Below are 24454 nucleotides of genomic sequence, written 5' to 3' on the forward strand. Positions count from 1 at the left end.
AACATATTGGATCCTATTTTGGGTTGGATTTTATGAGATTGAAACCCAAACGAATCACATCAAAACCAATAAGACACCAAATAAAACTTTAAAAATCGAACCAAAACCATATAACCGTATAAGAAATCGAAAGCAATCAATAATTCATAGAAAAAAAAAAACCAGTTTTTCATACTTAATTAATATATTTACATGATTCTTACTTAAAAAAGAATATACCTACATGGTAAACTAAAACTAAATCAATAGTAATCAATAAGAGAAACCAATCAGAAATCGAAACTGATGTACCCTTTCATTGGTTCATGTTTTGGTATCACTCATTCGCAGGCGAATCAGATCCAAACTCTTATATTTTTTTTTTTTTCAAACCAATCGTTTGACACCCTACTTCCGAGGCTCGTAAGGAGTGGCATCCTAACATTTTCGTCCATGTAATTTCTTCGTTCCTTCCACCAGGAAAAGAAAAATAATTTCTTCGTTCCCATGGAGGGCGCAGGATTAGGGGTATTTTAGGCAAACTAATTTTGCAAGTGAAATCGCGATATATCTCGTAGGCGAGGGCAATAGTCGCAGGACACAGCCAAAACAACAAACTCGCGCTCTTCTCTCCTCGCTTCTCTCATCTTTCTCTCTATGTTTGTCTCTCATATTTGTGGAGGAACTCCTTCGAAGAGAACCAAAACTCGCATGGAAGGAAAAACACATCAGAAACCCTAGCGAACACCCTTCTTACGTTCTTTATCTGCTAATACCTATATTACCATCTATACTTTTTTTCATCTTTTTTGGTTTCATTTGTTTCTTGGATCTTATTCTTTTACAGGGGAGAAAACGAGAAAGAACGGATGAGTTTTTCGGATATGTTCTTGTTCTGGAGATCTAATGCTTGCCCTTCTGAGTGTCTTTTATGAAATTCTGATTGGTTATCTCTAATGGTTGATTTTCTGTTCTGAAATTAGGGTTTTTCGTCTCACTTCTTTTCTCGTAAGGAAGTGTCGCTTTTCTCAGATTTTTCGGCCTACAAAGCTATTAGTACTGTGAGTTCTTTCTCCATTTTTACATGGCTCTAGGTTTTTTTCCCCCTCTAATTAGATTAATGGCTTTCGGTTATATTGTTGTTCTGTATTCGTCTGTGATCCTGAAGCGGTAACCATTAGTTGGATTTTGTTGTCTATCATGAATTGGGTGTTCTATAGTTTTCTTGTTTATTTCTTTTTACCCATTGGGTCACTTCGTTTTAATTGCATTACCTTGTTCTTGCTCCAGGTTTGGTCCGTGTGCCGTTGGCGCAATTGGTTCATGCATTTAGGCCATTTATTTATTTGACTTTTATGATTATTTTCTTTGTAAGGTTAGGCTTTTGATATTGCATTGGTTGATAGGAATTCGTGTAGTTGATTCTTAACTACTCCTCAAGGATTTTTGTTTTCTTTGCTTGTTCAGTTCGTTTTTTTTTTTGAACTTGACATGTTTCTTTTCTCTTCCACACTCCGGTTATTAGCCTTATAAGTTTGTATTGAAACCTTTAGTTGAGTATGGTTGCTTGTTCTTTTGTTTTCCCTAAATTGTTGTTGTTTTTTTTTTTTTTTACTCTCAATTTTTAACTTTTAATCTTATCATGAATTATGTTTGCTTCTGTGGTTAGGGTTGGGAAGATTAGTCTTGGAAAATGTCAAGTCAGTATCCAATTCTTGGCAACCGACCGATTGATCAATGGAAAGTTGCAGAGTTAAAGGAAGAGCTTAAGAGAAGGAAGCTTACAGTAAAGGGGTTAAAAGATGACTTGATAAAACGATTGGATGTAGCAATTCGCATTGAGAGGGAAGCTCTTGCTAAAGAAGAATTTAACGGTTTTGATTGTGATACCAAAGAGGTTGACAGTGAAGAGGCAGAACTGAAGCAGATTGACACTGAAATTATTGCAGATACTATGGGCGGCAGTGAAAATAAAACCCAAGCAACAGAAGTTACTGAGGACGGCAGTGAAAATAAGATCCAAGCAGCAGAAGAAGATATTAAGGACAGCAGTGAAAATAAATCCCAAGTGGCAGAAGGTACTTATGGCAGTGAAAATAAATCCCAAGTGGCAGAAGATACTTGCGGCAGTGAAGATAAAATTCAAGCGGCAGATGTCGATGAGTCTGTTGTTTACATTGATGACTATACACCTAAGGATGGCAGTGAAAATAAAACCCAAGCAGCAGAAGATACTAAGGATGGACATGAAAGTAAACCCCAAGCGGCAGAAGATATTTGTGGCAGTGAAGATAAAGTTCAGTCAGCAGATGCCGATGAATCTGTTGTTTGCGTTGATGACACTCTACCTGAGACATCTGAAGGGAAAGCACGAGCTGAGGAGTCAACTGGTAATACAGATTCTGTGGGTGTTTTTGATGAACCAGCAGTACATGCCGTGTCTTTGGAAACCGCTGTCACTGTCAGTCAGACCGTGGTAACACAGTCAGCATCAAGCGAGCAGGAGTTGCAGAGCAATGAAATCAAGACTGAAATCAAGACTCAGGATGAGGATCAAAAGCCTCTCAGGGAAGATGCTCTGCTCAACATTTACGATCCGAACAATCAGGTATCTGAGGTGAGCCCTGTTTTAGGGTCTCAAGTAAAGTATGAGTCTATTTCTACTGATTCTGTGTCAATTATTGAAAAGAATGAACTAAAGGATAATTTGAATGCTGATAATTTCCATTTAGAACTAGAAGTTAAGCCGGAGATGGTGCAACCATCATCCAGTCATGTTCCTCCTAATGGTGGCAATGTACATCCACTGGATAATCAAGAGCCACGTGAGAACCAGGGCTCTGTTGAAGATATTGATGACACCAATAACCCTAATATGGACTTTAGCAAGAAAAATGATAGTGCTGATGGGGGGTCCCCAGAAAAATTAAATTTAGACCGAAGTTCCGGTGATGATTCAATGGAGGAGGATGTATTGGAGAGTAAGCAGATTGATTCTAATCATAATTCTGATGAGGTGAGAGATAGGAATGAGCTAACTGAAGTGCATGTTGTAAAAGAAGTATGTCTTGTTGATGCTATCATGGGGGATGGCTTCTCTTCTGAGAAGAAAGAAGTTCCTGATGATAATGAGAATCGTCACGGTGTTCATGCGGAGAAAAGAAAATTTGAAGGTACATTTTGTTCTTTATATGTTTTCTTCGTCTCTTATTATTTGCTGTTTATTGAACTTGGAATATCTTTTTAACTGCTTGTTACCTTTTTAAACCATTCTTTAAATTGGATTTTGTCTATCCTTTATTGTTTATGGGGGTGTATCTGGACATTTTTTTTTAAAATATTTTGTTTGTGTGACTTAATTATCTATGTTTCTATCTTGGTCCATCAACTTTGATGCATTAGGAATCGATAGGCTTTTAGTTAGAATTTGTCATTTCTCAAGTGGCTTGTCTATCTGTGCATGCAAGACATAAAACTAGAACTTTTGTTTCTAGGATATGTTCTTGTGGAAGAGGTGGTTGATTTCTTAATGTGTTATTTTCACTTGTTCACATTATATTTCTTTATACTGAAGTGAGGAAATATTCAGACTCCAGGTTTTATGAAAGTTTTAGTTGATAACAATGAGGATTTTTCCTTTCAGTTCTCAAGTTTCACTCCAGATTGGAGACTAATCTCAAGCTCTTTGTTGCCGATATTGTTTTGTTGGATGAGACGAAAGCAAAGATTAATGATAATTTGGAACAATGGAGATCAACTTTGGAATTAAGAGGTTTTAAGATTAGTAGAACAGAAATGGAGTATTTGATGTGTGAATTTTTTGTCACACTAGGATGGATAATGATATGGTGAAAATTGAGGAGATGGAGATACCGCAAAGTGACTGTTTTAGATATTTGGGGTCAACCATAAATAAAGTAGATGATATAGAGAATGATGTTTCACAGAGAATTAAGTTAGATGGATGAAGTGGAGAGGTGTGTCTGGAATGTTGTGTGACCGACGTGTCCCCTTATAATTTAAAGGAAAATTCTATAGGATAGTCATATGACCAACTATGATCTACGCGGTGGAATGTTGAGCAGTTAAGATGCGTCATATAGATAAGCTATGTGTGGCATAGATGAGGATGTTGAGATGTATGATAACACTATGAAGGATAAAGTAAAGAATGATCATATTAGAGCTGTTTTGGGAGTTGTTTCGATCCGTGATAAGCTTTGAGAAAGTCGTTTGAGGTGGTATGGCCATGTTCAATGAAGGCCTGAGGATACACTAGTAGGGAGGAGTGATCTGATTCAGATTGAAGGGCCTAAAAGAGCTAGGGGCAGGCTGAAAATGACTATAGGAGAAGTAGCGAGGAAAGACATTGTTATGTTTGTCTCGAATTCTTGACCCATTTTGAAGAATGACCCGTTTCGACATATTTTGTTGGCGACCAGATGGATCGACTTGCGACTTGGAGGAGTATATAATGTATTATTGTCTTGTTGAGCAAGTGGTGAAAATTGGGGGTTTTCATGATTTGGTTTTTGGGCGAGCTTTCTTGCAGCGATTTGGGTGCTTTTGAGAGAAATCTCTGTTGTAATATTCTCTTCAATCTTAGTGAATCTTCTTCTTTTCCCGAGGACTAGGCACACCACATCAGTGTGTGAACCTCATTAAATCTTTGTGTTGTGTGAATCTATGTTTGTTTTTCCCTTCGTATTTGTTGGTGTGTGCTCTAATAGACATGCATAGTTTAGGCCTTGTCCCAAGGATGACCTTGAATAGAGCCGATTGAAGTGCAGTGATTCATTTAGCAGACCCCATTTATCTGTGTTTCTACTTATTTCCTATTAATGTGTTACTTTCCTCTCACTTTTACTTGTCCTATTTTGTCCTTACTCAGATCCATGTAGCCAAACCCCATTAAGTTGGGATAAGGCTGAATTTGTCGTCGTTGTTGCCAATGTATGTTTTTGGATGCATGGCTAGGGTAAATGTTCAATGAGAATCCATGCTAGGGTCATCACCATCACCCCGTCACCATTCTGACTGTTATTAGTATTATTATTTACCACGTCTTGGGGCATCCATCTTGGTATTTCACGATGGCACTGAATCTTGCTATTTTTGTTGGAGCTCAGTGTTTGTTGCTGGCAACACATTTTGTTTGATGGAAACAAAGAAGAAAACGTGTTCAAGAGTAGTGATGGTAAATGTTCCCATCTGCTCACAAGAGTGCCCAACAAATTCATGAGACTGCCAGTCACCCCCACTCTAAATAATCAGCAAAAGTAAACCATTCCTCATCGAAACTACTCAGCGTTAACCTGTATAACATCACGACAGAAGAAAAAAAGGAAAATTATACTAGAACCAGATCACAAGGGATGCACTGAGAAAATGCTATGCGTTCACAACTGAACATGACCGCTCTCTTTCCTGATTCTGTTTGTGATGTTTTCCGTTCATTTATATAATTTTGGTATAGCCTAAAAGTTTTTAGTTTAGTTCGCTAAATTGCATAAAGTCTTTTCTCCCCACAATCCTCTTGTGGAAAATCTCTTGTTCAGTTGACTTTTGTACCTTTTTTAATTTCTGAGTATATGCCTAGTCATGCAGAAATAGTTGCCAGTTGCCTGAGAAAAAATAGGTGATGAGACTGCAGAGGTTTACCAGTTCCTGGCTGCATCCTTTGGTACAGGTGGTTTTTTGGGTTGGGTTGGGTTGGGTTGGCTGCAGGTGTTATACTCTATATCTAGGAAACAGAGTCTTAGAAAAAAAAAGGGCAACTCAGTGCATGAGGCTCCCACTACTGCAGGGTCTGGGAGGGGCATGTATGCAACCTTACCCCCTGCTTCAGAGGAGAGGCTATTTTCAAGTTTCGAACCCGTGACTAACATGTTGCAATAGTTGCAACTTTACCATTACAAGAAGGTATCTCCTCCTGAACGATAGGGCCCCTATGGATCTCTACATGCAATTCGCTCACTTCGGGAAGAGCGGACGGTAATTGAAAGACCCAGAAAAAAAAAAAAAAAAAATTAAATTAAATTCAGTGAACCACAGGCTTGCCCACTAATGCAATGTGTTCACAACTGAACATGACTGCTCTCTTTCCGGATTCTGTTTGTGATGTTTTCCATTCATTTATATAATTTGGTATAGCCTAAAAGATTTTAGTTTAGGTTGCTCAGTTGCATTAAGTTTTTTCTCCCCGCGATCCTCTTGTGGAAAATCTCTTGTTCAGTTGACATTTGTACCTATTTTAATTTCTGAGTATATGCCTAGTAATGTAGAAATCTAGATAATCCTGGAATTTTCACATGGAATCTAAATTGGCAATCTGAGAGAGCTCCACATTTTGGCAAAACCACGCTATTCATCAATTTAGCCCAATAGCTTTCAGCACATGGCTAAATAAAACCTTCTTTCTTTGTATTTTTGGGTTAGAATTCTTAGAATTGTGGCTGCCAAGAAGTCTAATGGTTGGCCATACAGTTGAGTTGTTCATTGAGTGTGACAAGGCCCATCTCGAGGGTCTCATATCTGATGGAAGGGTGAGGTTGACCGTGTCATCTTTCTTGCACGTCTCAAATTGGGTAGGTAAATGTTCAATGAAATTTACTTGACCCTTTTAGAAATCCTTTCCATATTGAACGAGAAAGTCGTCTGTAAGAAGTTTTGCTGCAGTACCTGTTTCCAGTTCGAGTATCACAGGTTACATGTGTACAAGATGGAAAATTTGGGTATCATATCAGGAATTCATCCTATGGAGTTTTTTGTAGAAATGATCAAAATTATGTCATCACATCTTAATTTTGTCTGCTCGTTCAATTTATTTTTATACAGTAGCACTTGGAAAGTTACTCTTATGGTTTGTTTTTATATTCTGGTGTCAATGCATTTTTATCACTTTCACCTGCTCTCTCATGTTTTCACCTTCTATTTATATGTTTACTTATTTAATTTTTGGGGGTTGAGTCTTTAGGCTAGAATTCTCATTGTGTTCTCAGATGCAAATTGATCTGATGGTTGATTTGATTTAATATGTTATAAGCTTTGACAATCTCCATTAGTGATAGGTATGACTAACATGAAAATGTGAATCTATAGTATTGTGTATGAAATAGTCTTTACAGTAGCTTGCAATTACTTATCTTGAAATATTCTGAAATATGAAACCGGATGCAAGTCTTTTTATTTTGGGGATAGGTAGTGTTGCTACCACTAAACATGATATTCTTGGTCGTCTACTTAACAAGCTGTATCCACAGACCAAGAAGCAGTTGGGAACAGTGAACCTCCTAAAAGACAGCGTCGATGGAATTCTGAAAAATTAAAAGTTCCTGAACTGCAAACCTCTAATTTAACACCTTCTTCAACACCTAAAGATGCTTCTCGCTCTTCCTTCCCTAAAAGAAACTTCAGTAGGTCGGACTCAAATGTAAGCGAAGAAGCACCCAAAGATCGTGTTGGTAAGCATGACTCTTTTCAGTATTTCTAATCAAACTGAAAATTTGTCCTTTTGCAATTATGGATTGTATTTTGCTTTATGTTGGCAGTTCCACCCTCACAAAAACCTCCAACTACATCCCTTAGAGTCGATCGTTTTCTCCGTCCGTTTACTCTTAAGGCAGTGCAAGAGCTTCTAGCAAAAACTGGAAAAGTCTCTAGTTTCTGGATGGATCACATCAAGACACACTGCTATGTCATGGTACATCTTCTGCTTCCTTGTGTGCTATCTTGCATTGTTTCTCACTGGACTGATGTGCATGAGTCTTGTTCTTGCAGTATTCGTCAGTAGCAGAAGCCATAGAAACTCGAAATGCACTGTACAACCTACAGTGGCCACCAAATGGTGGACGACTGCTGGTGGCCGAGTTTGTTGATCCTCAGGAAGTGAAAATGCGGGCTGAAACTCCTGTCCAGCCTCAAGCACCACCTGTCAGCACAAGTCCAAGGACTCCGGCAGCCCCTTCAAACATCCAGACCCAGCCTCCTGCTCGTCAACATGGGCTGCGACAGCAGCTTCCACCCCCACCTCCACTCCCACCACCACCATCAATATCTGACCAACCCACGGCAAGGGAGAAGCTGCCTCTTCCACCCCCACCTCCACTCCTAAAGAAGCCAGAACCACTGATTGTTACCCTTGATGATCTGTTTAGGAAGACCAAAGCTACCCCTCGAATATATTACTTACCATTGTCTGATGAACAAGTTGCAGCAAAACTTGCAGCAAGAGGGAGAAAGGCCAACGAGTAGGATTGGCTTGGTTCGTAACTGACACTTGGGCTCCTTTACTAATTAGTTGGTATGTCAGATGGTAAGAATGTATTTTTTTTTTTTAATGTAATCAGGTCTTTGCAGCTCTAGAAGAATTCAATTCTGTAGGAATGAAAAGACCCGATCAAGTTTGTGCAGAAGGGATCTGGATCGTCGGTCGAGGAATTCTGTACAGTGGTTCTAGTATTGAGATTTTATCTATGAGTTTGAACAATGGCTCCTGTGATCATATGTATGAGTTTCGGTAACAGAGAAAATGGTCCGTTTTATCAAACTTGTAGTGCTTTCTGGTTATTACCATGGGGTACTTGAACTTCAATCCTCGTAGTTTTTAGAGTCAATGTGGATGGTGTTCCAAATAATCTTTGTTTTGTATTGGAATTCATTGTTTGGTACAAAGCAAAGAACCTTAATACTGTACTTTTTCTGGAGTAGTGATATGAGCTTTGTTTTTTAGGCTGGTTAAAGGGTTTCGGAATGGGTTCAGTATGCTTTAGACCAGCTTTGTAAAATCATTTAATAAGCTACCTATACTTGCTATTGCTTATTTTCATTGGTACAATTTGACCTCATGCTTATTTTCTTTGATACAATTTCACAAAGTAAGCGGAGGAAGTAGCTAAAATTTCTATTATTTTGTATTTTATAATTATTTTTGTTTAATGTTTTTTTGGTATTTGTACTAAAACTTTAAATCAGGGTATGAGCAATTTTCATGCTCACTTTGGATTAAAATTTGAAAGACTAATGTCGGGCATTTTTTTACCTTCTTAGTATGACTTGCATTTTGTAATTTCCAATGAGGTTATATAATGTCATTTCACACATATATTAAAAAAAAAATGTACAAAACAATGCTGACTTTTGATAATGACATCAATGATAAACAATTCATATTCATCTTTTAAGTACTTATAGAAATAAGATGAAGGACAATTAAATGAAGTCAAATTCTAAATTCATTTATGGAGGTATCATTTAGATACATAATGAACACCTACAAATACCCACAATTGGATGGATTAACTTTACTCCAGAATTTCAATAAAAAAAAGGGTAATTTACAACACCACCCCCTGGAGAATGCCAGTATTATAGAAACACCCCCTCTCTTTCACCAAATTAGACTCAGACCCCCTACCGTCAGTCACAGTTAAGGAATATACCTTATATGCTAATGTAAGCAACTATATTTTATTTTAAATACCAAAATACCCTTATTGAATATGAAGTAAATATGAAGTACCTAAAATACCCTTGTAATAAGTTACTATTTCTTTCACCCATTCCAAAACCTAATTTATCTTTCTCCCAAAGATTTAGACCACCGGCAATGGTTCAGAGCAGTGGTGGTGGCATCGGCGACGGACGGCGGCATCGCCTTTTGGAATCCATGAAAATGGCTTCAAGAACCCAATAATTTGAAAGAAACAATAGAAATCAGTCTAAAAAGAGGCATAGAAACGAAGTGAAAATCAATCTGTTTATATGTGGAAACACAAACTTGCAGAAAAGATGACCTTGCTTACAATACAGTCTTCACATGGAAATCAATAATTTCATTTGTAAATGAGGTCTCCAAATTTGACAACAGAAACAAGAAAACAAAAAATCTACCAAGCCACATATCTAAGGGGGTTACAGATCGAAACAATCTTCCTCCAGATTTGACGAGTGTTGATCCCGAGTTCTTCCAATAAAGGGAGCTTGTCCTCAAAGCCTTAACCAATCCCCACCCCATTTCCGCCAAAGGCTGGAGTGGAGAAGGACGTCGATGCCGCGGCAGATCCAACATCGAAGGACATGAAGGAAAGATTAGGGTTTGCGGGGCGTGGTGGCTGAAACGACATAGTAGGAACTCGACGCTGATGTAGACCGGTGCTGGGGTTTCCGCCGGATGGGAAAACCACAGGCGGGACATTGAATTCTTTCGCCATGAACGAAAGATCCAAGGGAAAGTACGGGAAGGATTACAAAAAGACCTTTCAATTCCTTTAGATTTGGTTTGAAATTTTGGATAGGTAGTGCAGCACCTTTAAACGGGAGACTTTCCAAGGGGATCCTTCAGCTAGGATCAAATAGCATCAACCCCATGACTTGAGGCATGTACATCATGAAAGAAATCAAGAAGGCATGGACAGATGCTAACTCAATGCCATGCTTCACATCTTAAAGAAGGCGCAGATGCAATGGGTCTCAAAAACACATTCAGACTTGTTATCTCCAGGTAGGGGTGAAGAAGAATTGGGTTAAAGTGAGTTTTAGTGAAAAGGGTATAAGAGTCATTTTTCCTCTTGACTTAATAGTAACTGTTTTAGTGAAAAGGGTAGAATGGTCATTTTACCTCTTGACTTAACTGTGACTGACGGTAGGGGGTCTGAGTCTAATTTGGTGAAAGAGAGGGGGTGTTTCTATAATATTGGCATTCTCTAGGGGGTGGTGTTGTAAATTACCCTAAAAAAAAAGAAAAAAGGAAAAAACTATACTTCAGAATAGAACCAGGAACCTAAGTTGAGCAAGATTCACAAGGTTGAATTAACTACTGAACTAACTCAGAACAGCAGGGCTGAGCCACCGAGTTAACTCCTGGCTCTTCTTCCTCCTTTGGTACTTCGTAGGGCAGATCTTATCTGCATTACTCCTGCATATCGTGTTGGTAGGTCAGTTTCTATCCATGCGCAGGAGGAAGGAAAAGGAGTTGTGAAGTTCTATGAGGCTCCAGAGGAGAATGAAGCATAGATGGGACTGGTGGGTGTTATTGGCCTCTTATTTTGTGTTTTTTTTTTCTCGAGGAGAATTAGAAGCATAACTTTTGAAATTGAGATGCCCCAGTTATTTTTCTACAAGTCCTTGTTTTTGTGTTCTTAGATATGTTGATTGGCTTGCACACTTCTGAGCTTCTTTCTCTTTGATGGGGATTTCATTTCGACTGATAATTTTTGCCTATGCTTCTCTTTGCTATTGGGAATTTTTAATTCCATGACCCCTATTACAATTTGGGGGGTCCTTAAAGGTAGCTGACCCTGTCTTTCATAGACATTTCTGGAAATATGTTTTTTGAAGATGCTACCTTTTTGTTTGCTTCTTCAACCAGCTCAGATAACTCATATTAGTTATTTTGTGTTGAATAAATGGATAAATTGGAGACGCAATTTTTAAGCTTTCCAAGCTCAAACTTGAGACGCCCACGCCTGTCACAGATTGCAATGCTTTGTTATTGGTCCTTTGCAGCAACTTGCTAGTCCTTATCAAACAGCCTTGGTTCACCAACCTTCCATACGAAGCCAACCTTCAAGTGCCCAACCTCAGTTACATTTGCTTCCAAACCCATCTTCCCAGCGTTTCTTGCAGCCATAACGAAGGTTTACAACTCGATTGCCTTGTGGGTATGGTAGTTTCCACCTCCACCATCAAGTCGATCACCCCGGCATCACATATGACAAGGCTTGTAGAAACATTATTGACACATGCAAGTTCACCAAACTCCACAGCAAACAGTGACATTTATAAAGCAAAATGAACACTATGAAGAATAGAAAGGATGGTGATTATACAAAATATGAATTTAAGAGTAGAGGATCATTGAAGTGATAAGCCAAACGGCTAGTATTTTAAACGTTGCACGACCAATGAAGTGAAAAAATACAACATTTCTATTTTTTATTCATTCTGAATCAGAATCCGCCTGAACTGAGGACCGAATTGACCTGCTTGTGTCAATGTCGTCATTGTCTTCATTACCCTCTCCATCTTTCTTTGCACTAATTATGCCTGAAACAAGGTGGTTTAGAGGCTGCACTAAACACAGGATATAACAAAATAAATGGAAGAAATTATCACCTTTCTTCAGGAGTACATTCTCTAAAGTATTTGTTGTAAAATCATCTTTGCCACCCAGGTCTTGGAAGCCAATCAGCCTATCTATTGCAATCCCTCTTCTGAAAGATAAGAAATTTTAAAGGCTTAAATTTGGATATTCAACACAGTATAAAGTTGGATTGAGGAGTGCCAAACATTCTGGTAAAGTTTTTTTAACATCCACAGTTCAGGTTTGGGGCCCGGGATAATTTCCTGACATTGCCTAGAATTGTCACAAATTGACCAGTTTTGGGTTAGCAACTATTATATTATGACAATGAACCCGACCACTAAACCACCCCCACCCCCCCACCCCCAAAAAAAAAAAAAAAACTATTATTTTATGTCTCCATCCCACACCCACCAGTCCATCACATCGCTCCATACATTTGCCTATGTTCTCCAAGAGAAATTAGAGATCAGCTAATTGGATTATTTGATTAGGATGTTTCTGGTTAGGGAGATCCTCTAGGCATTATGCAAGTGTATCATCTACCAAGACACGAATTCAACCTTACCCAAGATAGCTTAATTCTCTCTGGGACAAGTGTCCCCAAGTTAAAAAATGCAATATAGATAATTAAATTTAAATTAATATAGATGGCCTCACCTGAACAATATGATACACGGCAGAGTTTTGATTCCTAGCTTGGCAACAAAGAAGGGTGCATTCTGCAATTCGAAAAACAGGTTACTCCTTAATTCTTTTTTCATGGTCAATTTTGTAATGTCAAAGGTTTAAAGAAACAATTTTTGGCAGCTAACCCAGAATTAATCTCTCTCCAACCTCAGGGGTTGCAACAAAAGATCATGCAGTTTAGAAACTGGTTGAGCTACAAGTAAAGAATCATCTAGGGTGAAACAAGATAGGGGACAACGAGAACTAACCTCAGCATCCAGCTTGATGAACTTGGCATCAATGTACCTCGGAGCAAGAGACTTCAAATGCTTATCCATTATCCTAAAGGACATCAGTACAGTCATTAATTTGCAAATAACAATGTTTATACAAATATATAGAGTTTTCCTGTACTACTCTAATATCCACCATGCATACAGGTCATGATGGGCCCAATTTTTGTGGAGTGAAGCCTGGGATCCCCTAACTCACATGTTGAGCTTCAAGCCTAACGAAAATAATCACATAGAGAAATAAAACTTTGAAAAACCATTAAAATCCAGATATTGGGCAACATCAATACAAAGGAGGCATATGGTTGAATTTAACTATTGAATTTGACATGTGAACAGTTCAGTCTACTGTGTGGCAGTTTGGTTAGAAACTCAATTTTAGTGGATATGTTGTTTACAACATTATGTATATATAGCAAATCTCAGACCAATTTTAACTTCTCCACACATTGTTCTCATGCTTCGGAAGAAGTTTGCTGAAAATTTATTCTGCCACGGTCATAGGATCTGTCCGAACGCCTCACCACAAACATAGTGAGCCATATAGTAAGATTGGCCCAAAAAAATGAAAAAATCAGCCTTCCATGGAACGCCTTATTAACTGTGTGTTAAGTTGCAGGTCCCATACTCTCCACTGCATTCCCACCATGTTAGGACTTTTACCTTGTATCTTCAAGGGTTGAACTGAAGTTACCCCAGTATTGCAAAAGTTTTGTTTTCAACCAATTGCCGAAGCTTTACGTAATGTGGAATATTTGATTGAGATGAACTAACCAAACTGTTTGATGATGAACATGGAAAAAACACCAACAATATTTATACACCAACAGCATTACCATGCAGCAGATATCTGGGTTGAGGCAAGGCAAGCCTGCCTAAATAGGCTGTCTAAGAAATATAATAGGTATAAGTGTAAGGCAGGCTTACTTGCAACGATAGAACTCCCGATGGTAAAAGTGGCAGATTATATTTTCGCTACCAGTAACTTCACCTAAGAAGTCCCCTTCAGATATCTCCCTGTATTCTCCATGACCCTGCCTCTTCAAAGCTTGCCGCTTCTCAGCTTCTTTCTTTTGGAGCAAGTTTTTATGAAATTTCAGTACAATTTGTTACATTAATTAGCATTAAATTTAAATTTTAAAACTTCTGTACGCAAAAATTAGACTTTGTGTCTAACCTTGAGGGCCGCAATCCTGTCTGCATGCAATTTTTCCAGCTCTGGGTCCTATTTTAACCATGTAAGTGCTTTTGAATGGATAGACAGATATATAGGCTACAATGTAGAAGAAGAAGAAGAAGCAAGGTAATTAGTCCAACTTACATCCATCAACTCATCAAAATCAACCTCCTGGTTGGAAGTAGAGGATGCCTGAGCTTTTTCTTGAGCAATCAACTCCTGTACAAATAGATGGTCATAGTATATCCTAGTAAAAACTACAACAGACTATTCCATTCTATCAGGAATATACTTCTGCAAAATGGTAGTTTCATGATAATAAATAAACATGCACAATGCGGTATCACATGTTTACGGGAGATACTGTTTATCAAAAATATGGAGAAAATAGTAAAAGACAGCAACATTTTGAGAATGAACTTATAGTACTCCAACCTGTGTGCTTCACAATGAGTACATAATATTCCTCATCTTTCAGAAACTATGATGAGGAGAATATCTTGAGGCACAAAGATCACTGATTATGATAATCACATGACCCTTATTTTTCTAATGAAGCAGAAATGGACTCAACATACCAGTTCCGTCTAATAAGTACACCTCCAAGAATGGACATAAACCCTTTTTTTTTTTTTTTTTTTTAATACTGTCTTTCTGTTTAATGACCAAACAACCCTGTTTTCCTTTTTTTCTGTTGAATGCGTATCCTGAACCATTCAGGAAAGTAGTTTTTCTTGTAATATTATTTTAGTTCATCCATTAAGGGGAGCAACTAAAACTATTTAAACGAGGCAACCACCTGCTACATTCAGTGGCCATTTCAACATACATTCCGCATTCCAAAGGATAGGTTTTTTTTAACTTGCTTTATCAACCCAATTTTGCCCTTTTACAAACAAATGAAGCAGCGTTGGGAGTTCTAGAAAATTTGTAGTTGAATTGGACATGTCATATAAGCAGGATAAAACAAATTGTAATTCAAGTAATCTGTAATTCTATCCTTTTCCACGGTCTCTATACCATCATTCCTTTTTTCCATATACTTCCAAAGATCTCGTCTTGGTTTCTTATTCATGAAGTTGAAGCACTGGTGACAAGTCAATAGCTCAAAAATAGCCCATAGAAATCCGTATCACCGACAATAAAATGAAGAAGACACTACGAATCCAATATATCCTCTAGAGAATTCACAGAAGTATAGAATAACAGCAATGAAAAAAAAGATACAAAAGGTAAAACAAGGGGAGATCAACGACAACAAAGGAGATCGATCTATCTAATAAAGAAATATCAGAAGGGGTTCGCTTATTCTTAACCGGAAATAAAAAAGGACAGAGAGAAAGGGTGGGGGGGGGGACAGAGAAGCAAATCGCTCGTAAGACGGAAAAGAAAATGTTAAAGAAAGTGAGAAGGAAACCTTCTGGTAATCACGAGCAGCAGCTGCCATTACATTTCCAAAGGCTAAATTGGAAAGTCTCGATTTAACTGCCTCTGGATCCATCTCTCTCTTGCTCGGTGACTATGAGAACTGAGAAACCTATCTCCTTCAGTCGAAGCCCCAAATGTGAAGCAGTTTAACAAAAATGAATTTGAAACTCAAATAAGAAAACTACGCTTATATATAGTTTGAAATCTGTTTAGTTTTGTTATCGAATAAATCTAACGATCCACATTTCACTCAGAAATATGACTTTAGGATCATCAGGTCCATCCGCGGCCGTCCATCCACTTCTAAGTTCTGACTTGTGAGAACCGTTTCACGGTTCCAATTTATTATACGATAATAGAATAGCCCAAATTTGAGCCCTCGGTCATATCCAATGCACAGGCTTCCATCACTGTGGGATTATGAAGGGTCATAATGTACACAGTTTCCAATTTAAACCTACGCTCACTTAGGTAATAATGGAACACCTTTACCGTTGTGTCGAGCCCTCTTCCGTTTTTCTAGTAAGAAGTTTGATAATTCTGGCTTTGGAACTTCCTTAGACCGTTCCTATCATTCTCTTGAAAGTTCAAAGAGTGAACCTTCAAGCCTCTTAAGTAGAGGACCTTCATGGGAAGTAGGTGTCAATGTTCCCTCTCTAAGCTTTAGGTTGTTTGTTGTTGATAATGTTTTTGATAAGAATGACCCATGATTCAAGGAATCAGAAGTGGGTCGTGGAGTCGATTATGATTCCAAGTAGAGTTGATTCGTACTGGATTTATATGGTTCAGGTCGATTTTGATCAATTTTGATTAAATTGGAATCATCGGAAGTGGCCATAACTAGTGGATGCATCTTGTTGCTGATTCCATTTACTTGAACCTTGATAACAACCACAACGATGGATGGAAAGCAATACAAAACTGTTGGTGTACGATGTTTTGTATTCCATCATAGTTTAATCCAATGAGTACTGGTGCAAATGCCTCGACAGATAGAACGATGGTCCTGCTAGCCGGTTAGCAGGCTGTGGGGGTTGCAAAGGGGGCAGAAGGCCCCCTGCATAGCGAAGGTGTAAGGGGGTGCAACCCCTTGCTCAGATTTTTAATTTATGGACAATTTTGTACTTTCCGGATTAAGGTTTTTCGCTATATAGTTGTAGAGATGATTTCTTTCTCTGTAATATAGGCAATACTGAGAGGTGTGAAGGATGAACGCTGTAACCCTATTCTTCATTGATAGTGAAACATGATCTCATCTCACCGAGGATGTAGACAATTTTGCCGAACCTTGTAAATCTATGTGTATTGTTTGTTTTTGTTTTTTCATTTTCTTTTGCATCATTTTAGGGTTGCGTTTCTACAAAAACCAGTAATGACTTTTTTTTTTGCTCCACATGATTTGGAGATGCTTCTTCAAAACCTATATACTAATAATCATTTGTGCCTTATGTAGAATAAGAAACTCAATTAACCTTTTTTTTTTGGGTTGACAATTAGCCATATACGCCTCTCTTTACTCACTTTGAAAGTAGGCGTTATTTAATTTTTCAGCAGCTATTGACAGAAAAAATTTTCAGGTTAATATATAGCCAATAACATGTGCAGATTCTAATCTGACGATAGATCAGCATAAGCAAATATATATTACTTATATTTTTTAATTTTAAAACAACACGTGCATCATGAATCTGTAATCTTTATAGACCTCGGATAAAATTAAAACGATATAGAAAAGATTAACATGATCCCTACACAAAAATGACATGCACAAATCTAGAGCTCTACCAAAACAAGTCACAATATCTTCCTAAGATCCGTTTAACAGCCACAAGTGCTACCAAAACAAAAAATTAACATCCACATGTTCACTGTTGTCTATGTATAGACCGTGAGATTCAGATCTTTTACTATTCAAAATACATCAACAACCAATCTAACGGTTAAATGTTAGACCAGAAATGATTGGAACCGTACTGAATACGCGCACTCATAAAGACGCATTAAAAATTGTTTATGCAGTCTGGCATTTGGCAACCGGAACTCAAAAACTTGAGGTTTTGATTTCTGATTCAAAACATTCCGAGAATCCGAAGTTTCGGACAGGTAATCTTCTCGTCGATCTTTCTGTTCAATGCACTGAGTAATGTGGAAGTAGAATGCACTGATTCTATTGATTTTCCTACACGAAATTTTTTTCAGGTTCTCGAGATTTATCGCTTTTTACATGAAGTTCTGCTTTAATGGTTTCTTTTATTATAGTTTGAATGAATTTTTGCGTTTTAGGAGGGTGGCGGGCGTGTGTTTTGTCCTAAATTCTGTAATTTTATTTGCCGTTGATCGATTGTGTTGTTCTATGTTGTGGAATTAGGGTTTCTGTGTGTGTGTGTTTGTGTGGAGAAAACTGAGGACTGGGAGCTAATAGTTTGAGTTGTATTATAGTGTTTTGATTTATATTTTTCTTGAGCGTTTGTTGATGGTCGGAATGAATTGAATATGTTTGAATCTTTCTTCCTCTTATTTGTGACAAAGAGGAATTCTGAATCTTCAAAAGCGATTTATATGAAATTCATTGCTTTTGGGAAAGTTAGAATTTTTAGTGTTCCTTGCTGGTGTCTTCTTCTTCTTCTTTTTATGAATATTCTTGAGAAATTTGTGTTTTTGAAGAGGATATATATTATATATATACTGATCACTGTTCCTTTTCTCCTCCCTCCCTACTGTTTGTTTGTCTTTGCTCTTTCTGAGTTCAGCATTATGTCGATTAGGAATAACACGATGCAGCGACTTATCCCATGTATGGAATAAATTGAGAAGATTTGAAAGTCCAGATTCCCTCTAGATGTTAAGTGATTAGAAAGTTCTTGATGGGGGCATTTCTGAGTTTTGCTGGTAACAGGTTCAGGGCAAATGAGTATTGTGAGGTTCCACAAAACGAAACTTGCAAGAGGCAAAGGATGTCATCAAGTTTTAATGATGAGAATCTGAGACTGATTCCCAGTCTTCCGGATGAGATATCAATGCAGATTCTAGCTAGAGTTCCCAGGATTTGTTACTTGAGTATTAAGAAGGTGTCAAGGAGCTGGAAAATTGCCATCACGAGTCCTGAACTTTTCAATTTGCGAAAAGAGCTTAGAACAACAGAAGAATGGCTTTATATATTGACTAAGGTTGATGATGATAAGCTTCTATGGTATGCGTTGGATCCTTTGTCCAGAAAATGGCAACTTTTGCCACCGATGCCCAACTTTGCTTGTGAAGAAGATTCTAAGAAGGGGTCATCTGCTATTCGGATGTGGAATGTGGTTGGGTCAAGTATTAAGATTGCAGATGTAATAAGGGGCTGGCTTGGACAGAAGGGTGGATTGGATCAAATGCCCTTTTGTGGTTGTGCTATTGGGGCGGTTGATGGCTCCCTCTATGTTTTAGGTGGATTCTCTCGATCTTCTGCAATGAGGTGTGTCTGGAGATTTGATCCAGTTCTAAACGTTTGGAGTGAAGTGAGCTCTATGTCAATTGGTAGGGCGTATTGTAAGACGGGCATCTTGAACAACAAGCTTTATGTTGTTGGAGGGGTTAGTAGGGGTCGAGGTGGTGCTCTGACTCCTCTTCAATCCGCTGAAGTATTTGACCCTCACACTGGGGAGTGGTCGCAAGTACCAAGCATGCCATTCTCTAGAGCTCAGGTTTTACCTATTGCCTTCTTGGCTGACATGCTAAAACCTATTGCCACTGGGATGACTTCATACCGCGGAAGGTTATGCGTGGCACAGAGTCTGTATTCCTGGCCCTTTTTTGTTGATGTTGGAGGAGAGATATATGATCCTGAAATGGATTCATGGGTTGAAATGCCAACTGGAATGGGCAAGGGTTGGCCTGCGAGGCAAGCAGGGACCAAATTGAGTGTTGTAGTGGATGGGGAGCTTTATGCATTGGATCCCTCTAGTTCTCTAGATAGTGGTAAGATCAAGATATATGATCATCAAGAGGATGCATGGAAAGTAGTTGTAGGGAAGGTTCCTATTCGGGATTTCGCTGATTCAGAGTCTCCATATTTACTTGCTGGTTTTCTAGGGAAGCTTCATGTCATTACGAAAGATGCCAACCATGAAATTGCAGTTCTGCAGGCTGACCTCCATAATCAATTAAGTTCTTCTCCATCAGCTTCATCTCCCTCAGAAAGAACCATGGGTGCAAGTTTCCCGGCCAGTGGTTCATCAATACATTCTGATGTGCTTCCTATGACTACTGCAAACTCTGTATATCAACAGCAAGACTCAATGGCACAAGCAGAAACCAAAGTCTGGAATGTTATTGCCACTTGGAACTTTGGGTCTGCCGAGCTGGTTAGCTGTCAAGTACTTGATATCTAACAGTATTAGCAAGCTTACACCAGGACTTGTTTGTATAAGGATAAAGGTCAGAAGTAGTTTTTGGTGACCGTTTCTGATCAGCAGGTGTTTAATTTATCTGGGCATTATGAAAGTCATAGTAATACCTGTGCTGTCACTGTATCATTGCAAGGATGGTGGTTAATGATCATAATAGGCTCCTGCTGATACAAGTAGATGGACTGCCCGAGTTTAGTAATAATCCTTTTTGAAGTTTCATCAGAAAATTTGGATGTGACATCTTATTTGATGTATATGAAGAAGGTTGTTTCGTATTTGAATCTGAGGGTCTTGCTGCATGAATTGATTTGTAAGATGTTTGTGCAGGTATGGTGTATTTACCATCTCTAATAGGGGAAGACTTTGTCTCCTCTCCTCGTTTGGGAATTGGCGATATTAGTGATAAATCTTCTCCTTTCTTGTATTTATGTAATAAAATTCTTGCAAGATAAATGAAAATAGGTTTGTAAAGAGAGAGAACTACCTTAATTAATGCTGCATGACTCTGCTTCAAGTTTCTGTTAGTACATTGGTACTGTTTTGTGAACAATTTAAAGAATTTTTATTGCTTTATGTCCTAGAACTAGAAATCAATTCTTAGCCTGGTAGTTTCTATGGTTGTTCGCAGAAACTGGAATTGCCTTTGTTTCAGAATGAGCCAAGGATCCGGTTGTACCTCTGTTTGGTGGCAATAGTAATTTACTGGTAGGTTTACTCAAAACAAACCATATGATCACCTCATGGCAAAATTAGCTGTATTCTCCTTACAGAAGTATGTCTTGTTTCCTTTTTTCCATTTTCTTATCCCTTCACCAAAAGCAGTTAGTATCAACCGCACCTGAAAGAAGATCATATTTTCTTACGCCTCTACCAAAAATCAGTTGTTTCCAACCGCACCTGAAGTGGGTTTAATGTCACAGTCATTGAACAGTACAGTTGGTGGCAGCATTTATTCCGTAATACATCTTCACAGTCAAAATAGCACGAAGGTAAATATTTTATGGGAAAGGGTTCCCTGAGAGGCAGGAAAACATCAATAGGGTAAGATCTCCACCTTTTATGAGGGGTGGGATGATCATTTCGGCCTATGTTTAGGCATAGGGGTTATGTTGGCTTTCAGCTTTCTTTTTCCCCTATTTGATTATTTGGAGCATTTCACCTAAAAGTAGAATAACACAATAACTATAAAGTGATAGTTTAGCCGCGATTGAAATTTTGTGTATAGATGGAACTCAAAGTCTTTGTTCACACATCAAAGTTTAAATATTGTTAGATTTTGGCAAGTGGCAAAACATGGGATTGAAAAAATAAGGGACAATAATACTATCATGGCCATAAATTAGAGAGTGCAGATCAAGTCTTTGTACAAGAATGATTCTTGTATGATGTTTGATCTACACTTGAATTCCACTAAAAATAAAAACCAATTAAAAGAGGAGAGAGATTAAGTGGAGTCCAAGTGTGAATCAAACATCGTACGAGAATCATTCTCGTATCCGGACTCTAATTTAGAGGGTATGCCTACTTATGAGAGGATATATTGGAATTTCATTCTAACATATGATATGTTGGAATAGGTTTTTTATAAGGATCGGGAGCCCAATCACCCTCACCTAGAAGTAGAATCGTACACTCAAGGTGATCGACAAAATGTATGTGATAATTCAATAATCACACCCTCTCACTGAAATTGTATGGTTATTATTCCAGCTCAAAATGAACCCCTTATACACGCCCATCAAATTTGACATGTGCCAAATCACATAATTTCTTAGACATCCAATAGCCATAATTTCTCCTATCGCATGATAAAAAAAAAACACTCACAGCATATTGATCTACTTCTGGATAAGGGTGTGATGAAATATTTTTCCTAAAAAAGTTTAAAGATACAAATATCCAAGAGGATTTCAATACATTCCAAGGCCAATGAACATAGTTTCGTTCCTATCAATTAAGTTAAAAAAAAGAGTCAGTTCTCTCTTCTTTTTTCAGTACTAACCCCTATGTTTATATTATTCGTTAAATTTACATTGTCAGATCTTAATTTTCTAAAATAGGAAATTACCCTATCAACAATGGTAAGTAAGATTAACAATAATGAGTGATGACACCTATTGTAACATTTTCTTCTCATTCACATCCTATTTCTTGCTCTTGTTAGCATCACATATCATCTTCTACTTACTATTTTCCTCAAAGCAGTCCTGTGCTCTAAATAGAGGTGTTAAAATGGGAGCTGAATCGAACTGAAAAATCGAAATCAATTAGACTGAATTTCTTATTAATTCGATATTGCTTTGGTTTTCTGAAACTGGTGAAAGAAAAAAACCAACCAAAACCAAGAAAATCCAATGAGAATCAAATATATATTATAAATCGATGAGAGACAGTTAGGTTCTCTTTGGTGTAGTTTAAATTTATGTTTATTTGTTAAATAAACATAAATTGAGGTATTTGGTACGATTTATGATCTCTATTTTTAATTATAATAGATTAATATACTAATAAATTCATAAACAGATACAAAAGTATTTATGACTTATTGGATAAAACGATTATTATTGTTTTTGCGCTAAACCATTAATGGACACATGTTGTAATTGATCAAAACTAAGAATAAAGGGGTCAAAATCAGTTGAACCGATAATCATTGATTGCGATTTTGATTTTATAAACCGAACTCCTTATTGGTCCATAATAGGATTGAACCGACATATTAATAAAATAGAGCAAGAAATGAAGGGTCCACGGGGCAAGACAATAAGAACTGTAGATCCACAAAAAACACCATCTGGGATCTCTTGCTGCTGAGTGCTGACATATCATTACAGACTTCACATCACAATTACAGTTTGAAACATCAGCATTCCATTAAAATACTATCCAACTCCTTCATCCCCAATCATGGAACAGTTGCATAGTTGATACTCTGCAAGTGGCTTAATGACCTCTTAAGGCTTGAAAAAAAAGCATGATTTTTGGTTTCTTTTGAACCCCCTGTTGCTCAATCAACCCCAACATCATTATTGCTGGGCATTTCTGTTTGATTTTTGGCCAGTGGTAGGTCCTCTTCAAGCTTCAAATTTCATACTTTCACTGAACATTTCTTGTGGGCATCATTAAAAATGTTTTCCATTTGTTTAAAGCAGGTGAATAGAGTTCTTTATATCTTGATGAATAAGATTCTCTGTGACCCAGTTTTTCTTCAGTCATTATCAAATTGCTTCCAAATATTGGTCCTGACTCCTGACCCCTGACCCCTGACCCCTGACCTGGAAAGTTCAACATAAGATTTTATCACATCTAGTTTGGTTTTCACCTCCCAACTCTGAGCAGTGAACCTTAGTACTGTCTTTACTATTTTCAAAATCTCCAGTAGTGTTTGGAATGAAAAAAAATCTGGAATCTGTAAATTTGAAGCATGTTCAGTTTACCAAGTCCCAACAATGATTTTTAGTCTCATCCAGACTTTGTTGGCATTGATGACTTAATGTTAGGTGCTCCTATTCCGTGAATTTGTTGGCAAAGAAATAAGGTTAAGAAGATGGTGAGGTGGGTAGCAACACAACCAATCAAAGTTATAGAAAGTGCAGCTCACATTTAAAAGAAAAGAGAAAAACTTTCATCTTTAATGTTAATGGAAAATGAACTAACCCTAAGTGCCAAAGGATGGAGGAAAATCAACCAAGCCAAAGTGCCAAAGGATGGAATCGTATGATACGATTCCATATGGAAGGGGCAGGGTAATGATAATGGAATCATCATCATCATTCTGGTTCAATTCTTCTGTTTGTTCTGTTAAGGACCAGGAATCTATCACTCTTCATCTTCTTTCTTTTTTTTACTTCTATTTTGGGGGTGGGGGTGAGGGTCGGTGAGTTAGAGGGTTTCTTTAAACAAGTGGTAGAGGGTGAACAAGTGGTAGAGAGAGCACATCAATGAGGAGTGGCAAAAGAGAGAGAGAGAGAGAGAGTGTGCTAGTGTACCCTTCGCAGTCAACTAGAAAAAGGATCTTTGAGCCACTGGGACAGGATACGCTCGTACCTCTGTATCGTCATATGAAATGAACTTCACCCTCCAATGTATGATACCATTTTACCACACCTCATTGGTGCATACCTCTATGCCTTTTGCTCATAGAACTCTCTTTCAAAAATTTATAAAGAAGAAATATCCATATCTTTCTGGTGCCATTAGTCTTGTATCGTTGTTCCATATAATTAGAGAACCTCCATGAAAAGTCCATGAATCGAATAGTTAGTCATCATATTCATTATCATCTTTGCGTTAGCCTAAACCCCCACTAATGTCAGCTTCATGGATCCCATTTGGTCAACTAGTGGAGCTGGTTTTCTGTTGAAGTATAATTTCCTACATTCCTCACAAAGCACAATTCTTGACTTCAATCATGTTGAGAAAGAAAGATTCAACTCGA

At 37.9% G+C, this 24454-nt stretch overlaps 3 protein-coding genes and 1 non-coding gene across 7 annotated transcripts; 3 read left to right on the top strand and 1 right to left on the bottom strand.

Annotated features, from left to right (window-relative positions):
* Positions 1-556: 556 nt before the first annotated feature.
* LOC122078924 (apoptotic chromatin condensation inducer in the nucleus-like) lies at positions 557-8720 on the top strand. 4 transcript variants are annotated; one of them, XM_042645129.1, is made up of 6 exons: positions 557-1040; positions 1649-3152; positions 7242-7442; positions 7530-7681; positions 7759-8242; positions 8328-8720. In XM_042645129.1, exons 2-5 carry the CDS (start codon positions 1673-1675, stop codon positions 8230-8232), a joined length of 2307 nt encoding a protein of 768 aa, XP_042501063.1. In that variant the 5' UTR covers positions 557-1040; positions 1649-1672; the 3' UTR covers positions 8233-8242; positions 8328-8720. The 4 variants fall into 4 exon arrangements, with proteins under 4 accessions (XP_042501063.1, XP_042501062.1, XP_042501064.1 ...); XM_042645128.1 differs by having other exon boundaries at positions 8338-8720; XM_042645130.1 differs by having other exon boundaries at positions 1649-2036; positions 2076-3152; positions 7759-8720.
* Positions 8721-11756: 3036 nt separating this feature from the next.
* On the bottom strand, positions 11757-15792 carry LOC122078738 (thioredoxin domain-containing protein PLP3A-like). Its single transcript, XM_042644843.1, has 8 exons — positions 15618-15792; positions 14345-14419; positions 14201-14248; positions 13951-14093; positions 13000-13072; positions 12722-12783; positions 12094-12191; positions 11757-12024 (listed from the first exon to the last, which is right to left on the bottom strand). The coding sequence occupies exons 1-8, from the start codon at positions 15699-15701 to the stop codon at positions 11918-11920; spliced, it is 690 nt and encodes a 229-aa protein (XP_042500777.1). The 5' UTR covers positions 15702-15792; the 3' UTR covers positions 11757-11917.
* A 1522-nt stretch (positions 15793-17314) lies between these two features.
* Positions 17315-17422, top strand: LOC122080562. Its single transcript, XR_006140833.1, has one exon. It is a non-coding gene; the product is annotated as a U6 spliceosomal RNA (small nuclear RNA).
* Positions 17423-17597: 175 nt separating this feature from the next.
* On the top strand, positions 17598-20540 carry LOC122078233 (F-box/kelch-repeat protein At1g22040-like). The gene is made up of 2 exons (XM_042644129.1): positions 17598-17731; positions 18379-20540. Exon 2 carries the CDS (start codon positions 18493-18495, stop codon positions 19996-19998), a length of 1506 nt encoding a protein of 501 aa, XP_042500063.1. The 5' UTR covers positions 17598-17731; positions 18379-18492; the 3' UTR covers positions 19999-20540.
* Positions 20541-24454: the final 3914 nt, after the last annotated feature.

This window comes from Macadamia integrifolia, chromosome 5 (assembly GCF_013358625.1).
Source record: "Macadamia integrifolia cultivar HAES 741 chromosome 5, SCU_Mint_v3, whole genome shotgun sequence".
Lineage (NCBI taxonomy): Eukaryota > Viridiplantae > Streptophyta > Magnoliopsida > Proteales > Proteaceae > Macadamia > Macadamia integrifolia.